The following is a 9,633-nucleotide window of genomic DNA, read 5'->3' on the forward strand; positions in this document are numbered from 1 at the left end:
AGAGAGAGAGAGAGAGAGAGAGAGAGAGAGACAGAGAGAGACAGAGAGAGACAGAGAGATGAGAGACAGAGAGACAGAGACAGAGAGACAGAGAAAGGAGAGAGCGAAGCTGCGGATGAAAGCTCCAACCCAGGCAGTAGGAATCCAGATCCGCGGGGCTGATCCCCACCCCTCGCCCGCGGGACGTGGGAAGTCGCCCTTTACCTGCCTACTGCTGAGGGCCAGCGCCGACGCCCACAGCAAGGGAGGAGCGGCGTCCCTGCTCCACGCTAGGAATCCGAGCTGGAGAAACCGAGATGAAAGAATTCCAACCGGCTCTACTCTCGCAGTCCGTGACCGACGGCCGCTGAGTGAGCCCGCCCCAGATTCAAATACCGAGAGTTGACGTTCCGCGGCCAATCAGCGCGCGGCAGGACCAGAACGCCACAGCCGCGGGCGGCCAATATCAGGCCGTCCTGGTCCCGCCCTTCACGCGCAGGCAGTTCCGCTTCCGGGATTGAGGGCACAGTGGGAGAGTCGGGGCGCGTGGGAACCACAGGTTAGCACAGCAGGCCAATTCGGCTAGTCGGTAGCCGGACATTGTGGTGTCCACCATCTCCCCGACAGTCTCAGGGTCGGCCGCGAAGGCGGTCAGACAGCAGTTCGCCCTGGCTTGGCTTTTCTCAGCCATTAAATAGAACCAGCTGCAGTGTCTTCTCCGAGTTGCTTGTAAGGGAGAGGATTCACCCATGCGGAGGGGCTCTGGGTGGCTCACGATTTGTGGGTCGGCATGGGGTTCCGAGGGTCTCCCCAGAATGCCCGGGGTGGCTTAACGAGACTGTCTTCCAGAGTGGTCTTCGCGTCACTCTATGGGGAGATTGTCCCCTGTCCCCCACAGGACCCCACGGGCAGACTCAGGCTGGACTCCATCTCCTAGAATGCTTTGCGGGCCCCTTTACAGGCGTGTCTCAGTCTCCCAGAATGCCCCTCGGCGGCCTGACTCGAACTCCGTTTCCCAGAGTGCCTCGCAGGCGGCTTTGCGGTGGTGGACAACCTACCAACTGTCCGGAACTGGACGACCCTGTCTCTTACCGGCGCGGTGAGCGGTGTCGCGATGGACAGCCCAGAGGTGACCTTCACTCTGGCCTACCTGGTCTTCGCCGTGTGCTTCGTGTTCACGCCCAACGAGTTCTACTCGGCCGGGCTCACCGTGCAGAACCTGTTGTCGGGCTGGCTAGGCAGCGAGGACGCCGCTTTTGTGCCCTATCACCTTCGTCGCACTTCCGCCACGCTTCTGTGTCACTCACTGCTGCCGCTGGGTGAGCCTCCTGAGCGTCGGCCAGTGGTTGGCGCTTAGCCGGGCACTCCGAGAGTGAGGAGGTTCCCCGCCGGAAGCGGCACAGATGCGCGTCAACGGAGGTGCAAACGATCGGGGTCCCTGCAGCCCAGGCTGTAAACCGAGCGCTCTTCCCGGTTGGGAGGCGACGGCCCAGGCGCTGGTTGGTCTACGAGGGATGCTCGGGCAAGGCCGGACCCCGGTCTTTTACGTCGTTGTGAATGGAGTGCAGAATCGTTCAGCGTGTTTGCCATGTTGGGCGGTTTCTAGGAAAGGGCTCCTGTTGACTCCTTACAACAGGAGTCGGAGGGCCGCCAGGGGATGGTGGGCGTGGCGAGAGCGGGCAGAGATGAAGAGCGTCAAGGTTGGGAACACTGGTTGCAGTCATCTTTGCCAGGCTAGTGGGAGCTCTGAGAGGCCCATCTGTCAGCTGTTTGGAGGATGCGTTAGGGGAACTGCTGGGATAGAGCAGGGATTGGAGGCTAGGAACCAGACGAAGGAGACCTCTGGAGGATACAGGGACACGAAAGGCAGGTCTGGGAGAACTGATGTCTGATGGCCTGACATATTTGTGGCTCTGGGCACAGGAATGATTGATGTGAGGATACAGCAGCCTGGGCTCCGGGGAGGTGGAGCCAGGTGTGGTAATAGAAGCACTTGGGCTTGTTTTGAGAGGAAGGTGCGTTAGGTTACCCCATTGGAGAACTGGAGATGGAGCTGGCATGGCCGGATAGTTGTTTGGCTTGAGAACCTAGTGCCCTGTAAGGCAGATACAGAAGGTGGGGCTCTGAGGCAGGACCCCTGACCAAGGGCTGTCTCATGGATTTTTGGACGCGCCCTAGCTATGCTCATCTCATAGGCACTCCCATGTCCCAACAAGGATCCGGATGTTAGCAAGCACAAGTCACCCATGGCAGTTATATTGAGAACAGGCAGACAGTGGAGCTGGCTTTTGTTGCTGTATAACCATAACAAGTTAGTTTGACATGTAGTGAGGTGGCTCAGAGTCAACATTTACTGTTGGTTATGGCAGATTGGAGCCTGCCCATACAGTACCTTACCATCTACTTTATAATTCTTTTCCATGTTTGAGTTGTTCCCTGTTGGGCCAACAGGGCCCTAAAACTGGTTCCTTTGTTCTTACAAATGCCCAATCATTGAGTACTTGTTTACTTTTTTCTTTTTTGTTTACATTCTTGTACAGTGTCCCAGCTCTGAAATGGGCTATGTTGGATCTGCCTCCTCAGAGGATGCAAAATTAAGAGACTAAGATGTAGGCCAAAGAACTGCCTTAAATAGGTCTGTGGTCAGTTCTACGCAGTCATGTGTTTCCTTTGGTTTTTATTTATTTTGTTGTGTGTGGGGGGGGGGGTTCTGCAGACTGGGTTTCTCTGTGTAACAACTCTGGCTGTCCTGGAACTCCCTTTGTAGACCACACTAACCTCGAACTCACAGTCCTTTTTTCTAGGACTTTTGTTTTTGTTTTTTGAGATAGGGTTTCTTTGTGTAGCTCTGGCTGTTCCAGAACAAGCACTTTAGACCAGGCTGGCCTCAAACTCACAGAGATCCGCGTGCCATGCCTCCCAAGTATTTGGATTAAAGGCATGTGCCCCTACTGTCCAGCAACTTTGATTTTTTTTTTTTCCTACTTGGCAGTTCCTGTGAAATAGTAGTAGTAGATTGCAAACATGTTCCTCTAGAATGTGGTACCACTGCTGTCACTAAGGCTGAGGCAGGCCAGCTGTGGAGGTGCAGGAGTCAGGGTGATATGTTCTGGGAGCTAACCATGCTCTAGGTTCCAGGGCAAGACTCAGGGCTGGCGATAAAAAAGAGGTAGTTTCTCCCTTCCCCCAAGCGCAGAGCTAACACTGTGGTCTTCAGATGGGTCACCACGGGAGGAAGGTAGCACTCCACAGCCTGGGCTTGCCCTGAGATGTCTTTTCTTCTGCAGGCTACTACATGGGCATGTGCTTTGCAGCTTCAGAAAAGCAGCTCTACTCCCCTGGTCAGGCCTCAGAGGCCTGGCAGCTCTTCCTTCTCCTGGCCGTGACCCTTCCCCTTGTCTCCTGTACCCTGATCTACTACTGGTCCTGGGACAAGTGGACCCGACACCCACTGGCCCAAACCCTGGCCCTCTATGCCCTTCCACAATCAGGTTGGCAAGCGGTTGCCTCTTCCATCAACACGGAGTTCCGGCGGATTGACAAGTTTGCTACTGGGGCACCCGGTGCTAGAGTGATTGTGACAGACACATGGGTAATGAAGGTGACAACATATCGTGTGCGTGTGGCTCAGCAACAGGATGTTCACTTGACTGTGACAGAGTCTCGGCAGCATGATCTCTCACCAGACTCAAACCTACCTGTACAGCTTCTTACCATACGTGTGGCCAGCACCAGCCCCGCTATGCAGCCCTTTGATATTCGGTAAGTGTGTGGTGGTTCTGGATGGCACAAGACTTTCACTGTCTGCTCCTCATGAACCTCTTATGAGGTGCTGAGGGTGGAGCTGGACTGAGATACTCCTGGGCCTATATGACTTCAGTCAGTTGACCCCTTTAGAGCCGTCTTCCTTCAAGACCCCTCTTGCCTTCAGTGTTCTCTTTGCTGTTCCTTCTGCCTTTCATCGAGCTGTCCCTCCAGCTTCTTGAGATCACCTAGGAATGAAGATTGGTGGTACCTCAGCTCCAGCCTCTTCCTATCCTCTATTGGGGATGAGGAGACTGCCTACAGGGCCATCTTTAGTGGCTACTTCACTGAGATGGTTGTTTTCCCTGGCCTTGCCTATTTTTGGTTCTGAGTGGTTTTAGGTTGTGGATCCATGGGCAGATTGGCTCAGCTCATCAAGCCATGCCTCTTCCAGGCTGAACTCAGCAGAATATGGTGAACTATGTGAGAAGCTCCACGCACCAATCCGAAGTGCAGCCAATGTGGTTATCCGCCAGAGCCTGGGTGACCTCTTCCTAGAAACATTTGCGTCGCTGGTGGAGGTCAACCCAGCCTATTCAGTGCCCAGCAACCAGGTGGGGGCTGGCCCAAGTGGGAAAGTGTGTGTGTGTGGGGTTACCCCTCCCTTCTCCTAGAACCATCTTGTAGGTCTTTTTGTAACCCCTTTTGTTCAACTACCTCTCTGTAGGAGCTCGAGGCCTGCATAGGCTGCATGCAGACACGGGCCAGTGTGAAACTGGTGAAGACTTGCCAGGAGCCAGCGGTGGGCGAGTGCCAGCAGTGTTACTGCCGTCCCATGTGGTGTCTCACTTGCATGGGCAAGTGGTTTGCCAGCCGCCAGGATCCCCAGCGCCCTGACACTTGGCTGGCCAGCCGTGTGCCCTGCCCTACTTGTCGTGCCCGCTTCTGCATCCTGGATGTGTGTTGTATACGCTGACCATCACAGCCTATTCTGTGTCTTCACTAGCTACTTATGAGGAGCAGCTAAAGCTCCTTGACCTTGGCAAAGGTTCTAGTCAAAGTACACACGTACCTACAGCCACTCTCTGCCTTGAATCTGTGGTAGGTTGAGGATTTTGATTTAGAAGTTCTCATGGAAATGTCCTATCCCATACCTTCAGCATCTTCTCGCCCTACTCACCTCCAGGTGGGGCTGATATTTCACAGATTGTTCCTAAGTCCCAAGATGTTGGAATTTGGCCTAGAGTTTTCATTTGGCCGGTTTGCCTTAATTCTATCACAGATCATATCTGCCCCTCAGAACCCTGAGAGTTATAAGCCAGACCTACATCTGTCCCAGAGCCTATGATGTTGGGTAGATGTTGACAGTTGAGAGGGTTACCAGTGGTGCCACTCCAGTGCGAAGTACTTTTCTAAAGCCAGCCGAGGGACCACTTCTGGGTAGGGAGGCATGAGTAACAACCTAGGGCCAGGCCAGTTACTCATGAGGGTTGCATATGCTTTAGAGGGCCCACAGTGCTTTTGGTGTCTTCTCTTGCTTCTTTAGTCCAGGGGAGGCCAATATCTCATACTTCTGGCCCTAGGAAAGAACCGGAAAGCCACAACAGTATCCAGAAAGAAACCCACCAGGGATGCAGTTAGCTAGAGCCCTTGTGGGTTGCTTGGATCAGGAGAGGGTACCTCATTGGTCAAGGTTCTGATGGACATACCATTCACTTATCTGTAGTGCAGGTGGGCAGCGGAGAGGCTGCCCTTTACTCTCCACCTCTGACACAAGAAGCTGCTGGAGGGAGTACTTTCCTTCAGCTTGTGGCCCTGAAGCTTCTACATTTGCCTGCTTCAAGCAGTAGTGACAGACCAAACTAGCCTCTTACCCAGTCAACACTGCACCTAATTCGAGGGATTTGCTAGCAGAGGAAGCCAGTTCTGCCTATCCTGAAGCATGGCCAGGAGTCACCCAGTTTCAAGGGCCACCTATCAGGGGCCAAATGGTTTGAGGTTATTTTATTTTTTAACCACAGAGAAGTTAATTTTATAATGATAAATGTAAATGTCACAAAATGACACAGTATTTAATAAAGTGTTACTTTCCAAGTGATGTACTTTATTTTATTTACCTGGTAGTGAAGCCAAACTTTTGCAGCATTTGGGGTAGTGGCTGGGGGATGTTGGGAAAGTGAGATGAGTATGGATATAGACCAGAAAGCCATATTAGAAATTAGTGTCAGGGGGCTGGAGAGATGGCTCAGAGGTTAAGAACACTGGCTGTTCTTCCGGAGGTCCTGAGTTCAATTCCCAGCAACCACATGGTGGCTCAAACCATCTGTAATGAGATCTTTTGCCCCCTTCTGGCCTGCAGGCAAACATGCAGGCAGAACACTGTATACATAATAAATAAAATCTTAAGAAAATTGTTTGCAGGGCGGTGGTGGCGCACGCCTTTAATCCCAGCACTCAGGAGGCAGAGGCAGGCGGATCTCTGTGAGTTCGAGGCCAGCCTGGTCTACCAAGGGAGTTCCAGGACAGGCTCCAAAGCTACAGAGAAACCCTGTCTCGAAAACCAAAAACCAGTGTTTATAGTGCTTTTGGAAAGGAAAACAGGGCTGGCATTCCAGACACAGTGCTCAATGATGGGGCACGCTGTCCTTCAATGAACTACATAGTTTGCCGCTCTCGCCCACCCTCTTTCGCGATGCTGTGGGCCAGGTCCACCCTTAAGGTAGAGTCGCGGCTGCCTACACCATCTGCGACTAGGATAGTGGGGTCTGCAGGGGCTCGGCCCTCGCGCTGGTGACTTAAGCAGAGAAGGCGGCATCAGAGTCCAGATAACCTTGGAGGGGAAAAAGAGACCACTGAGTGTGCTGGCTACCAAGGGAGCTTTCGCAAGCCTTGCCTTCAAAGTTATGGGTTTAAATTACAAGCGGGCGCCCCGGGAGTATTGTGGAGGCGGGTAGGAGGTGCCGGTCCCGGACCCGGTCTACGTCTTCTGCCTTCCGGCCCACACCAGCGACTTGGCCACGCCTGCCCACTTTGACTGGCAGTGGCGCGCACTGCCCAATCTCCCGCCAATACTTCTTGGGCCCGCGAAGACGCAACCAATCAGAGACGCTGCAGCCACAGCGCCAGCCTCCTGGAAGGCCGTCGGGGGCCACCAGCTCCTTTACACTTTAGTCGGGCTGTCACATTTTTCCCGCCCTTCTGGGCGACTGCATCAGGCGTTGGAGTTTGGCGACTGCCTGCAGTTTCGAGGCTTAGGTCGGAGCCGGGTCCGCCAGCGGGGAGCGCAGAGCCGAGAAGGACTCCCCTACAGGGGGATTCCCGATGGTTTCGTCCGACCCCGCGCGCGCGCGGGAGTTGCCGAGGGGCGGGGCCGCTACTCTCTTAAGGGCGGTTGGGCAGGGCTAGCTCAGACCTCGTCAGTGCCGTCGCCGAGGGAGGTCAGTGCTACTGAACCGCTCTCCGGCCCTCTGCCGCCATGGCCTGCAGACCTCGAAGCCCACCCCGGTATGGAAGCCGCCGTGACGGCGGTGCAAGGTAAGCGGGCGTGCGGTCTACAAATCCTCCGTATCGGGTTGTCTGTGAGGCTGGGGTCCCTGAACCACCCGGGCTTGTGGGACCCCGCCCACTGACTGCAGTCTGTGTCCTCAGCCCGCGGTCCCCTGCGAGATGGAGCCTCGGACGGAAGCGCAGAGCGGACGGAGGGGACCGGAAGCCCGAGGACTCCGAGGAAAGCGAGCGCCAGATTGCGGACCGTCGACCTGAAAGGTGAGCCCTGGCCGGGTGGAAACTGGTTGGTCACTCGGTGGGTCTGGAGGAGGGCCAAGTGACCCTCATCCCATTGCACTCGCTTTTTAGACGTTGGGATAATTTAGGTGCCTCTGGGTTCTTTTCATTTTTACTCAGTTCTCGAAGCATCTTAGCAGTAACTGATAGGTGGCAACAAAACTGGTTTTATCCGGAGTCGGGGAGCCTTTATAGCCTTCGCGCATAGTGTCAGGCACTACTATTTGAACACCTTGTTAAAATGTTTCGACACCCGCCGTGTGTGTGCGCGCGTGCGCGCACACACACACACACACACACACACACACACTGGCGACAGAGACAGAAAAAAATTAGGTTTTAATACCTGAGTGAAAGCCAGATGCAAACCAAAGTTGAATTCCGGGATCACTCATTCTTTGCAATGTACCTAGGTCCCTTCCATCTGATAAGCTTTTGCTATGGGGTTTTGGTGTTTTTGTTTTTAAAGTGAGGCCCTGCTGAAATCAACGAGGTCTCTCGGTAGCCTCACAGAGGTGTGCCAACAAGTCAAATAGTAATTTAGAGACACCAGGAGTGTCTGAAGAGTAAGCTGCTTTTGTGGGCTGCTCAGGGAAGTGCTGTCTGGGGGAACCTTTGTGTGAGGACTGAAGAGGAAAGTGATCTCAGAGTTTGGACCATGCTTTTCTGTAGGGATAGATGCCCTCTAGCCAGCTGACTAGAAGGGAAGATGAGGACAGGGCTGCTGAGCCCAGTGAAGGGACGTGAGGGTGGTGTGGAATTCAGACTTCTGAATACACAGGCAGTGCTGATCGAGGACAGAGAAGGCAGATCCGGGGCTGGAGAGATGGCTCAGCAGGTACGAACACTGGCTGCACTTGTAGAGAAACTGGGTTCAATTCTCAGCACCCACATGGCAGCTCATAACTGCCTATAACTCCAGTTTTCAGGGGATCTGGCATCTTCACACAGACATACATGCAGGCAAGACATGAGTACTTATGAAATAAAAATAATTTATTTGAAAAAGAGTCAGACTGTTTGAAACACTTGACCATCTCTGATTCCAGTCAATCTCCAGGGTAGCTTCAGCCGTGGTTGGGCAGATTGGGAGGGAATCTGCTTAAGTTTGGGGAGGCTGTCAGGTGTAATGTGAGTTACCAGCACATGCTTGAAGATTGTGGATTAGTTCTGGGAGTATAGCAGAGGACAGCCCTAAGGTAGGTAAAGGGGGAGTTGATACTCTATGTATCTAATCCCAGTAGTGCTCAGGGAGTAGAAGCAAGAGGATCAAAAGTTCAAGGTCTGTCTTTGAATTTGAGACTAGCCTGGGCTATCTTGTCTTATTGAAAACAGAAAACCTTATTGAGATGATTTGAGCCCTGTCATGGTCTCAGTTATCTGAAGACAAAATGTTAGGTTATTTATTAAAGAAAAGTCTGTCCTGGAACTCAGTAGGTAGATCAGGCTGGCCTTGAGTTTGGGTCCACCTGCCTCTCAAGTGTTAGGATTAAAGGCATGTGCTGCTATCCCAGACTAGATTTATTTATGTATATGAGTGCTCTGTCATATAAAGTATATAACGTGTGACTGGTGCCTGTGGAGAAAGGGGCATTGGGTCCCCTGAAATGGGATTTATGCGTGATTGTGAGTTGCCGTGTGTGTGCTGAACCATGTCCTCTAAAAGAACAATAAGCATTCTTAGTTGCTGAGCCATCTACAGCCCCAAAAGTTAGAATCCTAAATTCTCTAGGTCATGGTATCAGGACCCCTGGTTCATAGGTCACCACTTGTCTACTTCATTGTACCAGTGGCAGGAATGCTTCTGCTCATTGGCCTTTGTATTTGTTTTTTTTTTTTTAAAGAGGTTTGTTTATTCATGTATTTTATGTGTATGAATGCTCTTCATGAGCACCAGAAGAAAGAGTCTGATCCTACTATAGACGGTTGTGAGCCACCATGTGGTTGCTGGAAACTGAACTCAGAACCTCTGGACAAGCAGCCAGTGCTCTTAACCACTTAAACCATCACTCCAGCTCCTTGGTTTGTTCTTTGGTTTTTTTGGTTTTTCGAGACAGGGTTTCTCTGTGGTTTTGGAGCCTGTCCTGGAACTAGCTCTTGTAGACCAGGCTGGTCTCGAACTCACAG

At 52.8% G+C, this 9,633-nt stretch overlaps 3 protein-coding genes across 9 annotated transcripts in view; 2 read left to right on the forward strand and 1 right to left on the reverse strand.

Annotated features, from left to right (window-relative positions):
- The window catches only part of Tacc3 (transforming acidic coiled-coil containing protein 3), a 16,090-nt gene extending 15,201 nt beyond the window's left edge, over positions 1–889 (reverse strand). The window contains exon 1 of the mRNA XM_013353361.2: positions 205–889. The gene's annotated coding sequence lies outside the window, so the exon portion shown is untranslated. The remainder of the gene's footprint in view (positions 1–204) is intronic.
- A 127-nt stretch (positions 890–1,016) lies between these two features.
- On the forward strand, positions 1,017–5,904 carry Tmem129 (transmembrane protein 129). 6 transcript variants are annotated; one of them, XM_026788753.1, is made up of 5 exons: positions 1,408–1,478; positions 2,520–2,614; positions 3,267–3,741; positions 4,178–4,337; positions 4,451–5,902. In XM_026788753.1, the coding sequence occupies exons 3-5, from the start codon at positions 3,275–3,277 to the stop codon at positions 4,697–4,699; spliced, it is 876 nt and encodes a 291-aa protein (XP_026644554.1). In that variant the 5' UTR covers positions 1,408–1,478; positions 2,520–2,614; positions 3,267–3,274; the 3' UTR covers positions 4,700–5,902. The 6 variants fall into 6 exon arrangements, with proteins under 6 accessions (XP_005366130.1, XP_013208865.1, XP_026644555.1 ...); XM_005366073.2 differs by lacking the exons at positions 1,408–1,478; positions 2,520–2,614 and adding an exon at positions 1,017–1,298 and having other exon boundaries at positions 4,451–5,904; XM_013353411.2 differs by lacking the exons at positions 1,408–1,478; positions 2,520–2,614 and adding an exon at positions 1,306–1,398.
- A 993-nt stretch (positions 5,905–6,897) lies between these two features.
- Positions 6,898–9,633, forward strand: part of Slbp (stem-loop binding protein) — a 13,478-nt gene continuing 10,742 nt past the window's right edge. Inside the window, exons 1-2 of one of the 2 annotated variants that reach the window (XM_013353359.2) lie at positions 6,898–7,257; positions 7,372–7,488. In XM_013353359.2, the coding sequence (XP_013208813.1) occupies positions 7,199–7,257; positions 7,372–7,488 (176 nt within the window). In that variant the 5' untranslated portion in view covers positions 6,898–7,198. The remainder of the gene's footprint in view (positions 7,258–7,371; positions 7,489–9,633) is intronic. The other variant, XM_005372472.3, reaches the window with a different exon arrangement.

The sequence above is a fragment of the Microtus ochrogaster genome, unplaced genomic scaffold (assembly GCF_000317375.1).
Source record: "Microtus ochrogaster isolate Prairie Vole_2 unplaced genomic scaffold, MicOch1.0 UNK6, whole genome shotgun sequence".
Classification (NCBI taxonomy): domain Eukaryota; kingdom Metazoa; phylum Chordata; class Mammalia; order Rodentia; family Cricetidae; genus Microtus; species Microtus ochrogaster.